This window comes from Tympanuchus pallidicinctus, unplaced genomic scaffold (assembly GCF_026119805.1).
Source record: "Tympanuchus pallidicinctus isolate F22 unplaced genomic scaffold, pur_lepc_1.0 scaffold3, whole genome shotgun sequence".
Taxonomy (NCBI): Eukaryota; Metazoa; Chordata; class Aves; order Galliformes; family Phasianidae; genus Tympanuchus; species Tympanuchus pallidicinctus.
In genome coordinates, this window is record NW_026294747.1 from 2469359 (window position 1) to 2489332 (window position 19974).

Sequence of the window (19974 nt, forward strand, 5' to 3'; positions counted from 1 at the left end):
TGTATAATGCATTCCAATACCCATCCTCTCAGCTGGCACAAAATTATCTGTCATGATAACCCAGGTATGCAGGGCTGGCTAAGCAGGCCTGAATGTCTGCTGCCAAGGCAGCACATCCGGAGCATCAGAAGGAAGCTGGGTTAACTGAACAGCAGATCACTGATCTGGGGTTGTTGGTTGCAGAACAGATTCCTCCCTTGCCTTTGCTTCTTAGGGAGTAGTATTACCTTCAGGGTACTGTCAAAATGGCATGCATTTATTAATGTTGGTTGGTTGTTTTTTTCATTACATCTTGTAAATAGAGAGCAATGCTGTTCTTGGCTTTAGCGCAAAACTTATGTGAGCATTTGTGTTTGTTTTGAGACCCCGTTTTCTTGGAAGGAGGCTGGTGAAGACTGAAGGCTGACGTGTAAGGAAAAGTGCAGCTAAGTTGCTAGCGACTGTTTGTCTGAATCCCCAGCAAATGCAAGTTGGTGTGGAGGTTGAATCAGCACAGCAGAGAACACGTTACCTCTTAGGAAAGACTGGGTGTACTAATATTTGTAAGTCTTAGAGCTCTCTTCCACACTGAAGGGACCCACTGGACGGTATCAGTAGCCTCCCAAGCGTTGTTTTCACTTAGCTGGTTATGACATATTCCTCAAAGAAATGCGTTTCTCTAGGCAGTCTGTGTGAGATCAAGTGTGGTGTGACAGCATGACTAATGTGCATCTACAATTAAATAAAGTTCCTGGAGATTTCTTTTTTTCATGTGGCGGTGCCAAGAGATTTGCAAAGTCTTTGTGATGTTGACAGTTGCAATAATTACACTGCATCCATTATGCTGCTATCTTGGTACATTATTTTTTTTCTTGGTACAGTAGATTTCCTGAGCTGGGCTGAGCAGGAGTGCAGTGCCTCTCATTTTAACCTGTTGGTTGCAACCTGCTCAATGCTGTGTCTACACATTGCGTTTTCATTTATTGCATACCAAGATTAAGTCATGGATTATTTTTTTTTCATACCAAGATTAGCTCATAAATACATCTAGTGGTATCCTAGTTCCTCTTTCCTTCACTCTTACACCTGATCTGACTGGGTGGTTTGTCATGTCACCTCTAATGTCTTTAGACTTTATATTCTAGGTTCTGTAAAATTTCAAGAGATTTCTGTCCAGTTCCTGGAAATTAGCCTCTATCACGGGCTGTTTAAAACCAGAGGGTCTCAAATTGAAGTCTGAAAATGTTGAACCTCCAGGGCCTGCCACTGGCTGTCTGCTCTGAGATATAGGGCATTGCTGAAATGGGCACCAATCTGAGTTGCCCCTGCCTTTCTGCTCTTGCAGCTGTGCAGAGTAGGTTTGAAATGTTGTCAGGTCAGAAGGATAAGTATTTATGCATAAAGTAATCGAATTGACAGCTTGGATCAACTCATTTTCCCCTCACCTGCTGTGCAAAACCTTACTAGGATGACAAGAAAATAGTGCTTTCATTGCAGAACACAACTAATCACGCACAGGGAGGCAGGGTTTGAACATGTGCTAGCACAGACTCCCTTGTTAATTTGCTGCTGTTCTATAACTTTTTTCTTATTACTGGGGTAAGGGTATAGTATTAGTTTGTTCTCAAGTGCAAAGCTTAGCTTGAAGCTAAAAAAAAAAAATGATCTTTCATAACAGTGCAGCCTCATTGCAATATTTGGAAATTGAGATTCTGTGATTGATGCTATGATGATACGTAACGTGCCACATTCTGTTGTCAAAACTTATTTTTGTTACTGTCAACACTTTAATATGTCTAGACAGAGGTTTAAATAATTGCTGCAATAAGAGGAGCTCTCAGATAAGAAATATAATGCCTGTTGCTTTGCAGAAAGGAAATGTAACAGAGGCATATTTATCACTTTGAAATCACAAATCCTGCAATGAATATTTGATTCGTGCAGAAAAGTTATCATCCAGATTTTTAATTGGAATACTAGATATGTCCTTTGTACTATTTTGAATCTCACCTGTTAATGGAAGGAGTTGTCAGTGAGGAATGAAAAGAATTATGTCTTTTATTTAAGATTCAAATCAGTAAAACCATGGAAAAGAGATTAATGTGGAAGTCAACAGCACGAGTCTTTAGACTGTACCCAGAACTTATAATCTAATTTGTGCCCTCTCTTGCAAGTAAAGCATTTGCCTTCATGTCAAGGGGACTCCAAGTGGCACCTGCATGCAGCCAGGGATCGCTCTGGGGTCTTGGTGTGGGGCTGGAGGTGTGCTCCCACCAGCTGCAGGGACTGTGCTGACTGTGCTGTAAAGGCAGCTTGGCCAGGCAGACACTGCCCTGTATGGAGCAGTGTTACTGAAAAAACTTCTTAAATGCTTGTGTTTGACAGATCGAATGTAGCAGTAATGCTCCTAAAATCCTCCTTAACCTGACAGCTTTAGAACGTGGGTATTCCGTTGCACTTACATAAATGGAGAATGTTTGCACAGTGCATGCACAAAAGAAAAGCCTGAGTAGTGCATTGTCTTTCTCTCTTTGTCGCGTGTCTTTCAAGATTAACTGAGCAGTTGGAAAGGAATTAGGGTCTAGATTGGTTAGAGGCTGTTTTTGGAAGTAGCTTCCAGAAATTTTTACAGTAATAAAATCTTAGGAGATTTTAGCAAAATGGCATTGATCAGATGGAAAGAAGCATCATGACTTTACACAAAGTGGGTCACGGAGCCGGACCCTGTCTGGTCTGAGCAAGGTTAGAAATTAGAAAGATGGATTTAAGCTGTGGACCCAAGGTGGAAATGTTTTTAGTTGTGTACCTGCCAGGCCCGCTTTCACAGCCTTGTAAGCTCTGGTGCCCCTGTTCAGTGCAGAGGAGTGGGATTAGATGACATTTAAAGATCCCTTCCAACTCAAATGACTCTGTCTTTATCTCTCCAGAGCAGCAGCAGGCAGCCAACCAAACCAAAACATGGAGAGGAGAAAATGTATTTTATTTGGCTTTTTCAGAAAGAACGTTTTAATTATTTTCTATCATGATCTCTACGCACTTCTGTGTTCTTGTTCAATTGGGGGTTTGAATTAGGAAGCCTGCTAACTTGGGCAGCACTGTTCAAACACCATATAGAAGCAGCAGCATCTGCTCTTTCTAATAATGCTCTTTGTTCCAGGCAGTGCATCTTATTTTTTAAGAAACCAGCTGCTCATTTTTGGAACGGTTAACTATTTGCTGATTTTACAATTAAAAATGACTTCAGCTATTACTCAAAACCTATTGTGACTGTAGCAGTGATGCTTTTTTTTTTTTTTTAAATGATTTCTTAGGATTGCTGCCAGCGTGCTCATTTCACAGCAAAGCTGCTGTTGCCTAATTAGTGACAGAAAATGCCAATGCTTTCATCTGAGTGAGAAGAATCAACTTTTTAATACCACATCACTGATTAAAACCAACCTTGTTGACGTTTAGGCAGTTGATTTGAGGCAGTGGTCAAAAGCAGAGCTGCAGCGTGTGAGTGCAGATACCTGTTGTAGCCGTGTGCTTTAGGACAGGTTTATTTAGGTCTAGTTAAATTGCTTTTCCAGCATTGCTCTTCAGCTTGCTACTGCTTTTACAATGCAAATGCTTGCTTTTTAGGGCTGACTTTACCATACAGACTGTGCTGTTGTTCAGGGAGCAGGAATATTCATTTGAATGAATGTGTGTTGCTGATGCTTTGAGCAGGGCTGTGATCGGAGGGGTTTATCCAGCATTCTCAAGTTCCCTACCAATGCTACCATGTATTTTTCAGATGTAAAAGCAAATTTAATGCATTTGCATTCATGCAACTTTTCTTTTAGATTTGAATTCATGCTGTGCAGTTAGCCTGGGCTTGACATTATTTAACCTTCTTACCACCAGTGACTGGATACCCCCTTTATGTGTTTATCTCATTTAGTCTGTTAGCATGGATGGCTGATTTTTATTTTTGACAGTAATGGTGTCATGCCAGGTAGTGTTTGCAGTGATTTCCAAGGGATGAGAACGTGGAGGTGCTGACATATTGCTATAAACCTGAGCTATCGGTGCTCCCTTGCAGCAAAAAGTGGCAGCTCCTGGAAATAAAGGCAAATGAGCTGTGCAAAGCCCAGTGATTGTCATAAAAAATGGAAATAATCTTAGATATATACGTAGTGCTTTCTAGTGCAAGCACTCATTTTCTATAAGGCAAGCATACGGCTTAAAAATTAATAACCTCATTGATCGCATAGTTCATTAGAATATAATTTTTAATGGTAACGTATATTGTATTCTGCATTGAACAGCTGCTGTGGGTCACAGCAAAGCAACTGGTTCATGTGTTGGTCAGAACAGCTCAGGGTCTGCCCAGTGTGACCATGGGAAGCTTTCTGACAGCTTCCTGCAGTCTGGAAGTTTCCTTCCCAGAAAAAATTTGCCTCTTATGGATAAGAGAAGCCCTTGCTGCATTTGTAAAAGGATAGGAATTGAAAGACAATATTGAATAGAAATTAAATATGACTTTTTGTTGTAAAGGATTGTGTATAACTTGATAATTTCTGAAAAGTCTGAGGAGGAGGAACAGATGGAAAGGATATATATAGGGCTGTCTGTCCTTTAAGAGGAGAAGGTGGGGATGGGTGGGAAATCCAAAGCCTTAGAAAGCAGCTGTCTGAACTGTTCCTTGCTTTCAAGCCAGCTCAGGAAAAGATTTTTTTTTCTAATATAAGGAAAGAAACGTACAGTTTATGTGGGCTATTTCTTCTCATGAGCTTGTATTTGTAGCCTCACTCATTCATGTAAAGGGGATTTTTCTCCAAAGAAGCACGTGTCGCAGTTTGGCTCAGTGTTTGGCTATTAGATCATTTGTGGTAGAGGTTCTGATTTAACCCCCGTGTCTTCTGGGGCCAAGTAATTGATTTTTGCTTTCTTGGATTCAGAAATTGCACTGAATAGCAGTATGGCTGAACACTGGTTATTTAGTATAAACTTTGAGCAAAGAGTAGACTTTGAAGCTTGACTGCTTGGTTGTTTGCTCCACTGTGAATATTCTGCTGCTTTTTTTTTTTTTTTTTTTGTGAGGAAGAAGGTGTGATTTACCCTCCTTCAAAAGCTGGATGATCTTTACGCTTTGCTGAGAGTGAGTGGAAGTATTACTTAGTCCAAAGATCACTATGGTGGCAGTAGGGCCATTTATTTCCTGCCCTGCACTTCCTCATCCTTCATTACTGTCAAAGGCCACGGGCAGTGTGAGCAGCTTGAGAGGAGCAGAAGACATTGTGGATACCTCTTTGCTTGTATTGATCCTGTATTTGCAGCATCTTAAAGGCTCTTTCCTTAGAGAGCATTAGCTGCTCTGAGTTAAGAAGTTACTGCAACTCCTGAGCTCTGAAATGGAAGAAATCAGTTGAAGATGAGCTGTTTTTGTGTCGTGAGGACCTGGCATCATGCACTCAGGTTGCACACTGCTGCATGTGGTCCAGAGGGCTCTGCTCTAAGCACTGGTTACAGCTTCACTTCTGAAATGCAAAAGAAGATTCCCTTAGAGGTGTGTCTGGTTTGGTGATTGAAAGCTTTTTGGCTTAATGGAGCATTCATAATTACCCAACCAGCCTGTCAAAGTGTATCATATTATGTAATTTAGTGTACAGTTCAACCATTTGAAAGCACTGTCGATCTTTGAAAAAGATCTGGAGGTGATTTTTTTGTTTTGTTTTGCTTTGTTAAAAGAATGAAGTAGAGGGCTTTTAGCAGGGGTTCCTTTTGTATGTTTGGTTTTCTCTTGTATTTGAATTCTGAGGCAGGGTAAAGCTGCCCAAGCTTTGTTAAAGGCATACTTGCATAGTTGTGCCTCTTCACTGCTTCTAATGAGAGCAGTACCACTGGTGACTTGGAGCTACCAGTGGAATACAGTCTGTTTTTCCTGCACTCGGCTGTTTCTCTCCCAAGGGCTTGGAGCAGATCAGATTTGCTACCTTGTTCATGAAATCGTTTATTATGCTGATGTTAGTGGTGTCTCTTAAACTTCCCTGAATAAATGCCTTTTCTTTCCAGAAGGTTGCATAAATGTGTATTTATGAATATATAGAGAAGTAGTCTGGCGGGTGGCAGAATTGTTTCCTCGCCTACAGGAAGGTGCAGTTTAAGTACAGACAATTTATTGTCTCATCCTACTGTCTGCCCCTGTCCCTGCTGCTGGACAGGGCTGAAGGATGGCAGCAGAGCTGGCTGTCACAGCAGAGATGCGTTTTGCCCCTTGGCAAGGCTGGCACTTGGTTCAAGTCGTGTCCGTCTGTCAGCTCCTGAGGCAAAATGATGACAGCCGTGAAGTATTTGCAGGCTGGGCTCTGCCCTTCCAAGCACCAACCAGCTTGTGCTTGGGCTGTGCGAGCAGGGAGGGCAGAAATGCATTTTCAATGTAGTCTGTAGGTAAAAGGCAGCTGAGATGACTGAATAGTTTGTGTCTGAAGATTTCTGTTGTTTACTGTGAAGTCTAAAGTGTTGGGTTGTTTTGTTTTTGTTTTTTTGTTTTCCTATATGGAGAACAGTGTGCAGCAAGGTGCCTCGTGAGCAGAAATTGGGTGACAATGGAGTTATCCAAAGGAGTGTGACTTCATTGCCTGTTTTTACTGTCACACATTAGTTTGATGCATGCATCATCTTCACTTTTGGAAGGCACATGGTGCCTATGTTAATGACCTTCCTCACTGCTGTCCCTGTTATTTTAGGAAAGGGGGGCTAAAGGGGGAATGTTGATCTTTTTTCCATCTCTGTGCTTTTTCTGGCCCCTGTTATTCTTTTAGGTATGTCCTAAGGGGCTAAGAGGTCCTACTGCTGTGATGGTCTCTAAGCTGGATCAGTGTTTAACTTCCTGCTGTGGCATGTTATAGGAGCTTCTCATTGTTGTAAATGGAAATATCACTAATCAATGATAACTGTAATAAGGTTATTGCCAAATAGGCTTTGTTGGAGGCAGTGGTTAGTAGCCTGAAATGAAAGAGACAGAGCTAATCCTGAGATGTGAGAAGCAGCTGCTAGAATTGTGTATGCAATGGCTCAGTGCACAGAGCACATGAAATCGTGTTACCATTGCAGCTTTCCTATTGGTTTGTTTTCCCCTCATGAAGTGTTTTCAGTTGTTGGTAGATACGAAAGGGCAATACCCTCCCTTCCCCACCTTTTCTCCATGACAGTCTTGGTTTTTGCAGTATTTGCTGAGAGTTTGTTGTTGATATCACCCTCTGATTCTGAAGATACGTGTATATATATCAGATTAAACTGTGTAATGAGAAGATAATTTTAGCTTCTGAATGTTCTGTTGATCATGACCAAGATAGTGAATGTGTGATAGTTTGGATAAAATATTGATTGTAATTTTCTATGAAGGCAGAATCAAGTGAAGTTTGTAGGAGGAAGAAGCCAGCATTTTATTTCACTGCAGAATGTTAAGTATTTTTTTAAACATCCAGTTAGTCAAAATCTTTAGTTCATTTCTGGACATGAACAGAAAAACTGCCAGGTGGTATGGGGATGGAAGAAACAAGAACGGAAGGACTAGAATCAAATGGTGGTTGCAGGGCATTTCTATTTGGAGCTTTATTTTCTTTGCTATTCAAGCTTTCCTTTCTTCCTTGTCAAAGCATGATAACATCAGTTTAACGCTTTTTCATGTTTATAGCATCTCTCTGCTCATAATCATTCTCATTAAACCAAAGTGTGAGGAATAATGCGGGCGCTGTTGGGGTTGATGCTGACAGACTTTGCTGTTTCAGAAAGTACAAAAGCATTGACTCATTTAACTGCCCTGTAGTAAATAAGTGGTAGACAATCCTCTGTGAAGGCTTTGCATTTGATTTCAGTGCGGCCTTTCAGTTTCAGAGGTGAAACAAGACCGTTTGGTATGTAACAGATCTGGTAATGCTGACTAAATTGGCTGAGGTGACTTCACAGAGATTCAAACTGCAGCTTGCCTGGAGCTTGATTTTTTGAAAAGCACATGATTTAGTTTTTAATTTCAAATGTCAGTATGAATCCATTTTATCCACTTGCTCATGCAGATAACGGATGGTGTAGCACAAGGAAGAAACTCACCTTTGACTAGATGACAGTGACCTGTTTTCCTCCTGTATGGTGCTCTGCTGTTGGCTCCAATTTGTACAGGGCTATGCCCTCTGATTCTGTTGGCTTTGATGCCTGGGTTCGTTGGTTGCTGGAACTGAAGTCAAGCCTGTTTCATAACCTCGTGTTTCAAGGTCTGTCCCACTTTAGTCTTCCATGTCATTGTGCTGGAGTTATCCATATAGGTATGGAGGAGGTTGGCACCCTGTGTCCATGTGCTGCAGCTGCAGGCCAGGGAACTGGCTTTGCATTGTGCATCTGTTCCACTGTTGGAGTGGACATAGCTTGGTGGAAAGTGCCAGCACTGAGTTTTGATAGATTATCTTGGCTGGGGGAGAAGGGGAGAAGTAGTACTGAGATTTTACTTGATTGAATCTTAATCTTTAAATTAGTAAGACTGTGAGATTTCCTAAGCTACAATTTTAGAAGAACTGTTATCATTTTGAGAAAACAAAGACTAGGAATATTATGGCATCAAATATAGAACAAATTGATGTTTGAAATGATGTGTTGTACATCTGCACATATTTTTAAAAAAAACTTAATTTCCTAATGTTGTTCTGGATCTTACCCCCCTTTCCTCGTGCTCATCTGTGTTCTATTTTCTTCCTTTTGCATCTATAATTACATGCATTATTAGAACTGGCAAGATGAGCACCTCCAGATGCATCCTACAGGAATCCAGCCAATACTGACTCTATTCCCATGTTAGATGACATGCTAAGTCAGTGAAGCTTGATTGTCAAAATCCATTCCCTTTCTACTGTGCTTCTAAACCCATCTTCTCACATAATGTTTTGACACAGGGTGGCTAATATTAAGCTCAAAAAATATCCCAGACTTAAGGAGGTTTCTTTTAGTTTATTGAACTAAAATACTGTTAAAAGCAGTATTTAGAAATAGTGCTATTCTAGTACTATGGAAAGATTGTCTTAATCTTCTGCCAGATGAAACAACTCGGTGGGTTTATAGTCTGTCACTTTGAACCTTTTACTTTTTTTATCATTCTTCAGATGTTTGTTCTCTAAAGACAAGAATCAGTGCACTTAGCAAGCATAATGCATTTTGTACTGTTATTTCTTGCAACCAGATAACAACAACTTTTCCTTTTGCAGAACTGCATATCCATTTTATTCATTATTTTACAGGTATCAGGCAACAGCTTGTCAACATTGCTCCTTCTACAGAATCTTTTCCTAACTGGAGAACTATACTATCACCAACATGGCCTTCCACAGAAACTAAGACTTCCTCTGTCGCTGATATTTCTATGGGACAGACTTTGGAGAATGCAAATTTGCTTCAGATGATAAAAACAACACTGACTGGCACACATACAAGAACTTTGGATCAAACAAACCTGTCTCCCACCCTTTATCAAGGCAGTGGAAGTAGTGCATCCCAAGAACCTGCTGAAGTTTCTGCTGAGTCACCCCTGAGGTTGTCATCTCAAGATCCAGATGAAACAGCTGTGGAATCAGGTTTGCCTCAACTCGGTATGTTTGCCACATTATCCACTATACCATCAGTGACACATTTGAGCACAGCTGTGCCATTTCAGCTAACACCATTAGAAACACCTTCCATTTCAAAAGAAAGCACATCAGGACCAGACATGCTTGCTGCTGTTCCATCTCCATTATTTTCTTCATTGGCAAAACAGTCACCTCATACCATTAATTTTTCTAAATCAGCTGTACTGGCCTTCAGAGTTCCTCTGTCTGCAGAGCCTGAAAGTTCCTTCAGCACAGATTCGACCAACTCTCAGGTTAGTGAAAGCAGAAATAGTCCTTTAAGTGTGGTCAGTGATGTAAGTTCCAGCATGGTGAATCAAAGAAAGGGTCCTGAGTTTTTGATGGGCACCATGTCTTTCAATCTCTCTGGATCAACAGTGCATCCCACCAATATAGTGGGAAAAGAGTTTCCTTCAGGAAGGACCTCTTTTTTATCAGAATACTCTAATACTCCTGTGTCAAAAATATTACATCAGTTTTCTATGCCAGTAACTTCCAGAAGCATGTTATGGTTTCTGAATGAAAGTATGCATAATGTAGCTTCTACTGGAGTGAAACCCAACAGACAGTCACTTAAGCCTCTGATTGGCAGAAATGATGATGTTACTCCTCTGTCTCCACCAGTTTTACAGAATAAAGCAGAGGTTCCAGCGTTATTCTTCCATCCTGTGGGTACTCCACATAAAATGCCTCAGATGAGTCATCATCAGTCTTCCACAGCACTTAGTAATTGCACTACAGGCTCTACCACTGCACCTTTCATGTCATCAGCTTCCCAGAGCCTGGCTGAGGTCTCCAGCTCAACAGAGAGCATGCCTTCCCTTTTGTTGCCAAAATCATTTATTCCAGATGCAAAGCACGCTCACAATGCAGTGCTGCCAGTACCAGCATTTAGAAGTGAAACAGATTTTCTTTTTAGAAATGCAACACACTCCTCTTCAGCAAGCACAATGCCTCCTTTGCTAACTGAGACAAATGAGCTTACCTCTGCTAAGATAGCACACGCAAACAGTCTAAGCACAGCAACAGCCAACAAGGGTATTTTGCAAATCCCTTCCGCCGCTTTCTCGCCGCACTCAGTGGTATTTCTGAACTGGGCTTTGACAGAAGACCTCACTAATGGAGCTCATGAAGCAAATGGCATGCTGTTGCCAACTGCTTCGTCACAACCCGTCCCATATTCTGATGGCTCTTCTGTGGTGAGAACAACTCAACAGTTTTTGACAAGATGGGTGACAGCAAAAATATCCACAGACTCTAACCCTGATTTTGTTCTGCCTTATGGCTCTCAGCTTTCCAAAGTTTCTCCCGATATCCATGTCAGCAAATTCTCCGGAGAGTTAAAGCTATCAGGAACTGCTTTGGAAACGGGAATGGCTGCTCCTGGTCTTGCTGCTATTACAGGACTTTCAAATCCTGAGCTTGCTGTCACGAGTACATCTGCTACTACAGGTATCTCTGGAACTGTGCATCTTCCATCTGTTGATGCAGACAGAACTGCAGATGAAGACAGAAGTATGGGAGTACCCACTGTTATAACCCCACATGGAGACTATTCACCACCAAGAACCTTGACTCAGCTTCATTTTACCTCGGGTTGGACTTCACGTTCCGTTGATGCAGAGCAATTAGTCTCTGTGCCTCCAGCACGGACTACCCTGCCATCCTTTGTTTCCATGACAACAGTGAGTGACAGCCACGGCTCAGGTTTCTCTGGGATTTCAAGTGCAGCCTCTGAAAGCAATATAGCTCCAGTCAGCTCTCCCAAACTCGCAGTTTCACCTTCTGTGTGGACTAACGCAGTGTCTTTGTCCTCAGCTGACACTAGCATTTCTCTGGTAAAAAATTCAGTAAAAGCGGCAGTAAGAGAAGTTCCTCTGAGTACTTCTACGTCAGCAACTGAGTATCATTCGCTGTACTCAGTAGCTTCAGGTCTGCAAAAGAAAATGAGAACAAATAATCAGCTGCTTTTCTTTGCCCCTTCAACAAAGTACACACACACAGTGTCTGGTCACAATGCTTTGCACTTACCTGTCACTGGAGCAAAGCTAGACAGTTTTCCAGAACTTGTTATAGATGTGTTTGCCCTGAAAACATCTCCTGTCCTGCATCCATCCCTTACTACCATAATTCCTGCCACCTTGCAGAAGAAGAATGGAAACACAGCTGAAAACATGATTAATTTCTTCACCACTGGGGACATTGATACCAGTGCACAGTATGAAGCACTGCTCCATTTGCACGTGCCTCATGTTAATGATACAGGTGTTTTTCCCAGCTTTCTAGAATCTCAAACAACTGCTGCTGGAAAGATGACTTTACTGGCAAAAACCTTTAACACAACAGCAGCGTTGGCTTTTCAGCTCCCTGACAACTCATCTCTTTCAGCCAGCTATGAAATTGGTGCTGCCCGCAGCACGCTGCCAACCAAGCCTCCTGTTCCTGTAACCAAGCCTTTTAGCTCAGCTCTCTCACATAGTTCTGTTACAGAAGAAGATATTGGTTCTGGAAATCTGGAGTTTATTGATAGCCGGTTAGAGTCCTCTGGTTATTTGGTCGTGGCTGATAAAAATCCAGCTATATTAAGTGTGGAGGAGTTGGGCACAAGTGCTATGAGGCAGAGTCTAGATTCCACTAGTATATCTAATAACACCACTACGGGTGTGCCTTTGCAAACCCCTTCTATCAGTGCTCTGCAGTCAGTCATCATAACTTCTGTCCATCCATTACCAACACAACTAACTTCTGCTTTTTTTTCAACAACCAACTTTACCCGTTCTGTCATTACAGTGTTATCTGGAGTGTCTTCTGGTGCAATACCTACGGTAGGAACTTCAGAAGCAAAACCACTAACAAGAAAATCATCTCCAGCTTCACCAGTGCCAGCTTCTTCCTTCTTGTCGCTAGGCACTGAAAACACACCTTTGCCATCTGTGATGGCTTTAAACACTCCAGTACTGACACTAACAAAAAATAACACTGCCACAAAATTAACCTCAATTCTTAGTTCAGTAGGAGCACATACAGATCTTCCTTTTGCAACAAGAAACACAGCTGCCTCACCTGTGGACATGACAGCTATGTTTATAACTCCTAAAAGCAGCAGTGTCGTGGCTTCCACGCCTGCACCCACAGCACACATACCAAGGCAGATAAAAACAACAGTCACTGACAGCCAGAAATTCCCAAGCTCAGAAATCACCAAAACATCAACCCCATATCCACTGACAATTACAGCAGCTTTGACATCTATTACAGCATCAGCGAAAGCAACTAGGCTTCCCCCTACTCGAGTGGAAAACACTTCTGCTCCTTCAGAAACAACAGCAGCATCAGCTTTTGCTAACATGACTGCAGCTCCTCCACTGGATTGCCGGCTCTCCTGGAACCTAATGGTTAAAACGGGTATGTGGGGCTGCTGAATTTGCTGAAAGGCTCTCTGTTGTTTGCGAGGGCCACCGGGTGGTGAAGGCAAAATGTACTCAAGTGTCAAAGAATGTGGGGGAGTGGTGATTAGCTGAGGGACTGGGCTACTGCATTAGTGAAACCGACAGATAATGGATGTGGTGGTTAGGAATGGTACTGACTTTGTCGCTCAGATTTTACAAAGGATGTTTTAAATGAAGCAAGGCTGGGTGTGCTGAGGTTCAGCAGTCAGTGCAGTGGTCTAGCAGAGCCATGTAGGTGGAGGCACAGCCACGTTGTGATGGTTTGGTTTCTCCTTGGCAAAGGGGTCTGTGTTACTGAAACAGACACTATAGTAACCTCAGTCTTTTGTCCTCTTTGCCTATAAAAACTGGATTAAGTATTCATACGAATACCTAATTCTATCATTAAAGATTCACTTGAAAATAACTTCTAGTATTTAAAGTTGTACAATTCAAAATAAGAGGATTTTGAGCTCACTGCATGAACAGAACACCATCTTATAGCTCTAAGAGCAATCTTTTACAGACTGCTATTCCATAATTTTAACAGCCCTATAATAAATAGGTTTGGAGAGAACCCATGCCCAGGCTTCCTATGAACTCCTTATGGTAGCACAGGGCAGCACCAGCAAATGTGCGTATCTGGAAGATGCAACCAAAGAATTGTAAAAGGATTTATGTGTGTATATAATCCTAGGTGATACTGGGGGACAATGAAAAAACTGGATTTAGTAGCTGCTAAATATTTATACCTCTAGCATAATGAATGGAATAATTATTTCTAAACATAGAAGTAGTATGAGAAGTAGCATGTATACAATATGACTGGAAATGTCAGTGCAGCTATAGAACTCTGCAAATTATAAGAGAAAAAGCTACTGAAAATGTAAGTAAACAAAGTGTACAGACAGTTGGTAAATTGCAGGCAGTAGTAACAGTGAAGTAACTTGTTTTTTGTTTAGCTCTGGTTGTGAAGGAATGAAGTGGTAATCCTTTACGGGAGCCTCCCTGTGTAGCAGCAGCCCTGTCCTCTGGGAAGGCTGCAGGCAGTCAGACATCATCATAGCTCACTCAAAGGCAGCAGTGCAAAGTCTTGTTGCTAAAGGAATCACAAGGGTTGGACTGTGCTCTGGAGCAGTGGGTTTTTGTCACAGGAACAGTGGTGACCTTGGGAGCACTGCTGAGCCCCAGCTGTTCTGGACTAAGCTCCAGTCTTGGAGCTGCTGTAAATCATAGGTTCCTTCTTTTGCAATCTCCACCACCCTATCCCAACACGAAAGAACTGAAAAAGGAGGCAGTAGTATATTAATGCCTCAAACTAACATGGAGTTTTTGCCATTTTGCAGTTCTGTTTCTGAACACGAGGAGGATGATGATCAGCAAATCCTTCAAGGAGAGTGTGACAAAAGGGCTTAACCAGGCGCTGAGACAAGCTTTCAACCAAAATGTCAGCACTCAGGTAAGCGGGCCTGACTTGGCTGTGTGAAGAGAAACGATAAACATTTGTAACTAAGTGGCTCTTGTGTTAGTGGCTGCAGCCTTACTATAAGCTTCAGGTGTGGGCATATTTATTCCCATTTAGATGCCTTCTTTTTGCTGAGTAGCATCGTGTGACGTTTTTTGTCCTGTCGGCACCTATATCTTATTCCATCTCATTTCTAATATGTGATTACAAACAGATTCAGATTACAAACAGAACACAAAACAAATTTGTGTTGCCTGTAAGCTTTATGCATCTGGGTGATTTGGCTGCGTCAAAGACAAATAGCAGGTATCTTTGTAGAGTGGTAGACAGTAAAAGGAAGTTAGCAGGCTAGGTAGCGTCAGGTATTCCAGTGTTGGTTGATGGGAATCTGTTCTCCCTTCCTGGCTGCTTTCTCACTCGTACCTAATACATCAGTATCTCCAGATTAGTTCTGACATGTGGACAGTTGTGTGTACTTGGTGTCGATCTCAGAGCGCAATGTTTTCTTAACCGTGGCATTGCCTTTTTTGATGCAAATTCAAATCACTGATCAAAAGTTCTGCCTGGCTGCAGCTCTATGTTTAAATGGTGGCTCTGAATGCAGAATGTCTCTTAAAGAGGACCATTGAGCTTTTCTTATGGAAAGCAGGCATAGATGACTCCTGCTCTGGGATCTAAAAACATAAGGACCGTTCAAAAATCTTTGTCATTTTATTTGAAAAAATTGAAGAGAAATGCAATTTTCTTTTAGGTGTCTTCTGGAAAACTGCAACTAACAGGAGTTTCTTTCTAGCAGTTTAGGAATGATTCTGGTTAGCAGTCAGGCAAGTGCTGCTGTTCTCAGCCTTGATCAATTGCAAAAGCAGAGCTAGTAAATGGGATGTCATTGCTGTCAGTCCATTCCCACTGAAAACTGAGTGTCTGACAAGTTCAATTCCACAGAGTTGAAAGTCCTGAGCAAGGAGAGAACAAATAAACGAGGGAGGCATGTTCATTGCTTTCCAGCTAAACTGCATGAAATTCTGCAGCTGAGTATTAGAGCAGGTTGCTGGTTGCTGGGGTACCTTTCTGTAGAACACACATTCCCACTCCTGTTAGGCACCTTGTGCTGAGCCTAAAGCTGTTATATGAGGTATGCTTGTCAAGGAAGGGGGAAGAAGTAGTTTTGCTCAAAATGGAGAGCATATCCTTTTTCCTATATGTGAATGAAGCCTTGACCTATATTGGAGATGTGTGAGTTGTCATGGCAATGCAATACTCCTTCAAAGGAGAAGACGTGTTGCATGGGCTGGAACTAAAGCTTCCTGAGCAGTTCTGTGAATCCCATGGCAGATGTGGTGCTGGTCCTGTACAGACAAGAGCCCTGCAAGTGAGCCATACTCAGAATGAGATGTCTCATCAAATAGTGGTTGTATTTGCAATCAAAATTTAAACTTCTAAAAAATAATAATAATAATTGTTTCCCTGTGTTCTTTAGGTGGAAATCCTGGAGCAATCAAGTAACATCACAGTTGGTTACTATGTTACACGAGGGAGACTGGTTTTTATACCAGCTGCTGTAATTGAAAGACTAATTGCCTATGGTATCAGCAATGCCACAGCAGACTTAAAGCAACACGTTCTGAGTCTTCAGTCCATTGTGGCCCTGGCAATGCCATGGAAGCCACTTCCTGCGTACCACTTCCAGCTGAAGACAGGTGAGTGATGGCCAGCTTAGGTTGACAGTCGTGTGTTTTGTTAGAGGTCCCGTGCAGAGGGGTGATGTTTGTCTGTCCCTGTGCTGTCTTGCTTCCTCCCCAGTCTCCAGTGCTACACCACGACAAGAAACAGCAAGACAGCCTGTGCTTTGATTTCACCTACATGGTGACAATGCCTCCAGTGCCAGCAGGACTGCTGTTAGTTTAGAAGGAGTGCTGCCTTCCAAAATCACTGCCTCAGCTCTGTAAAACAGCAATTTCAATTATTAAGAGACTTCTTATATGTTCTTATGTATTTATGTACACATACATTAAATATGTATTCCTAGCACAAACAGAATGAGAATCGATATTAGAACTTATTGCATCTTGTAAAAGCCAATGGCTTGCAAGATTTTAGAGTGTAACTTCTGTTTCGGTACAGCTTTCTCTTACTGCCCAGCTTTGAGTAAACATGCAGTGTGCTGGTCTTACCATTTTATGCATCAGTACCATGCTTAAATGATATAAAATGATCTTATGTGGCACTATTCACCTGCTTAACTTGTATGCTGACCATGCCGCAGTTGGGCATCACAGAGGCTATGCAACTAAGCATATTTGGTCTTCACAGAAATGCACTGTTACTTTTCCAGAGCTGCAGTTTGTAAGTCAAACAGATAATATACAGTCATGCAGATTTGTTCAGACGATGGAGCAAAGGTTACAGAGAGCATTTCAAGATGCCGAAAGAAAGGTCTGGAACACCAGCAACAACCTAACAGTTCAGGTACAGCATTGCCCGCTTTGCCAGTGCTTGTTGCTGAAGTTTCTGGGTTATTATTTGTTATGCATGTACTTGTATTTCAATAGAATATATTTCAACTTAATGTCTTTGTCAGTCAGTGTGGCAGTAAGTTTATGCCTTCCTCTGAAATGAGATAGTTTTGTTTATTAGAAGTAAACTTATAAATACAAGATTTATAGAAAGACTGCTGTTTTGAAATTCAAATAGAGATGAAGGATAAGGTATTTTTCCAGCTTTATATTTTTACTGAATATTCAGGCACCCTTTCTGCCTGCTCCAGTGATTCTTTGCTGTATTTTTTTTATTATTTTTTACTGAACTGGAACGAGACTACTCATTATTTCTTCACCTCTTTTTCAGATTTTGAATACCTCCAAAGTCTCTCAAGCTGTCACTCTGTTTTATGTAGTCAACAATCGAAGCACAACTTTAAATGGCACGATTTCCAGCAACCTTCTTAATCAGCTGTCAGCTGAGCTGGTGGGTTTCTATCTAACCTACCCACCTCTCACCATTGCAGAGTGTAAGTATGTGCTTCTCAGAACACACCTGTAGGATCAACCACTACCGAGTTTCCTATTGCAAAATACCTTCAGCTTGATGATTGCAGATCATACGTTATTTTGATGATAACTTTGTTGTTTTAAACTTAAGAAAAAGAATGAAGTGGGTGGGAACTTAAAAGTTCTGGGTTTTTTTTTTGTTTTTTTTTTTTTTTGGAAGGGGGGGAATCAGTATCTACTTGAGTTGTGTGTAGAAGAAAAAAAAAAGCCTATGCTGAGTTCCAGGCAAAGTTAAACAGCATATAAAATAAAAATCTCCTCAGTTTGCTATTTCAGAGTAACACAGTCCAACATGTAAAGTTTATCCTCAGCATAGCCCTTTGCTGTGTGGAAGACTGAGCCCTCAGTGCTTCGTCCGGGTGCATGACTCAGTAGCATGCCACCACATTTGTTTAGTGGGTGAGCTCTACCAACATACCTCTTTTCTGAAAGTCGTTGGGTATCTGCTGAGCTTCTTACTCAGTTTATGATGTTGTGTCAAAAATTCACTTGCATTTCCCCAGTGTGAAGAATCAGAGGTACAGAGTTAGATGAAGTTGTATCATACAGCCTGCATGGTATATATGATCTCTGACTTTGCTAATTTCTCCAGAAAGAATAAAGAGATGGAACATCTCATAATATGGATTTGTTTAATCTGTTTTGTAAATACAGTCTGTGTAATTAAGCTTGCTGTAGTGACAGGTTATCCATGTACTGGAAGATATTGGTGCTCACTGGAAGTGAGAGTAAATAAACCTAATAGGTACATTTGTGCATGGCAGTGGTGCTTGGTTAAGTAAGGGCATGTTTCAGCTGGTTTCAGCTGATCTCAGCATTAGGTAAAGTGCCTTCATGCGATACTTCATAAATCTGATCTGCTGTGCTCAAATACCCCTAAAGTTCTGGTTAGGCTTCTGGTAGCCATCAAAGTCATTGATAATGCTGTAACTTTGCCCAAGTAGTTTGTAATTTTTCATTTTGCAAGCACTAGCCAAACATGTATTTAGCATCAAAATACTCAACTGAATAGATTGGTAGCTTCAAATAAAATTAATAAGGTCCTTGTTTATTTTATGATTCTGGGAAGAACTAGAACCAGATTACTGAAAAACAAGCACTGGGGAAAGGTGCAATTTAGCTTTTTGGCAAGTATATCATCTTAACAAAGAGCCCAACCGTAATCATCTCATGCAGCTTTTCATCAGGTACTTGCCCAACGAACAAGTATGTGGTGTATGTGATCCCTCTACAGAGCGAACAGGGTGGGAATTGCAGCTAACTGGTCATGCAAATGTTTGAAAAAGGAACGTACGTTAATCCTAAGACATTACTTATCCACATCAGATATTTGCAACCAGCTGGCTAGGTGAAAGCGCCCAGTGATGAGTTCCGCTGTACCAACAGATGTAGTTTCAATTTAAATCAGACTTTCCACTACTTGGTGCTTCTTGCAAAAAGCAGTGCAGGCACGTGCTTGATAGTCAGCAGCTGTAGAAGACATTTGTCACGTCTCTGCCAGTCCTCGGATGTGATGAACTGACCCAACTGAGTCTTTAGCAAGTGCTCCTTTAACAAGTAATGGCTTATATTTCATTCTGGAGTTCTTGGTTTTATTCCCTGCACAGGAGGGATACAGCAAATGCGTGCTCTTAATGTGTGCATAGAATTTATGGCTTCAGACTGATGGCGCGTGTTGTGAAAATGTTTGCACTGACAAGTGTGTTATGCTTATTCGTGTGGTGGTGCAGTGGTTTCAGTTTATCAGACAAATGTTCAGTTTATTCAGACAAATGCTGTCACGTTCAGAGAACACTGTTTCCACCTGGACTCTGCAGCTCTTCCAGAGCCCTTGCGGTCTGTCGTGGAAATGGGCAGCTTCATACAATGAAATTTCTTCTTAGAAGCAGTTACTGTTCATGATCAGATATTGTACAGTGTTTACTATTTCAAACCACTGTGGAGTTTAAAAATCAAGGTAACTTATTGACAGCGTATCAACGTGGGAAGCAGAGATATCTTCTGAAATAAACTCCCAGTAATAATGCTTTCAACCTTGCATAAATCTATTGAGATAAAGCTGGTGCACATAAAGAATTAGCAGTGTGTTGAGCTTCACAGCCTAGTGCACTTTTGAGATGCAAAACATAGCAAAAAGCACCAAAATAGCAGACATCAGTTTCTCACAGCTGTAAGCACATATGGTAGTAATACCTTAAAAACTGCAGTGTGTTGTGGTTTCAGTGTGCCTATAGCCCACTCTAAGCCATTTTCACAGTTCTGTTAATCGTGTTTGTAGTTCATGTGGAACTGTATTCTGGTTAATGGAAGCTGACATTCGTGTGTTTTAATTAATAATATTTTATATTTAAATTGTGGTTTGTCTTAAGGATTAAATCACAGAATGACCATGGAAAGTTCTCTTACATTCCTGGAGGATTACTCATGTAGAGAAAGTGGCA

At 41.4% G+C, this 19974-nt stretch overlaps 1 protein-coding gene across 8 annotated transcripts in view; it reads left to right on the top strand.

Moving 5' to 3' along the window:
• Positions 1-19974, top strand: part of KIAA1549L (KIAA1549 like) — a 299878-nt gene that overhangs the window by 30410 nt on the left and 249494 nt on the right. For 5 of the 8 annotated variants that reach the window (XR_008209514.1, XM_052695633.1, XM_052695632.1 and 2 more), the window contains exons 2-6: positions 9228-12998; positions 14368-14480; positions 15964-16183; positions 16819-16952; positions 17331-17493. Coding sequence is in view for 7 of the 8 variants with exons in the window: in XM_052695633.1 (XP_052551593.1) it covers positions 9228-12998; positions 14368-14480; positions 15964-16183; positions 16819-16952; positions 17331-17493 (4401 nt within the window). In the remaining variant the exon portion in view is untranslated. The remainder of the gene's footprint in view (positions 1-9227; positions 12999-14367; positions 14481-15963; positions 16184-16818; positions 16953-17330; positions 17494-19974) is intronic. The other 3 variants (XM_052695636.1, XM_052695638.1, XM_052695637.1) reach the window with 3 other exon arrangements.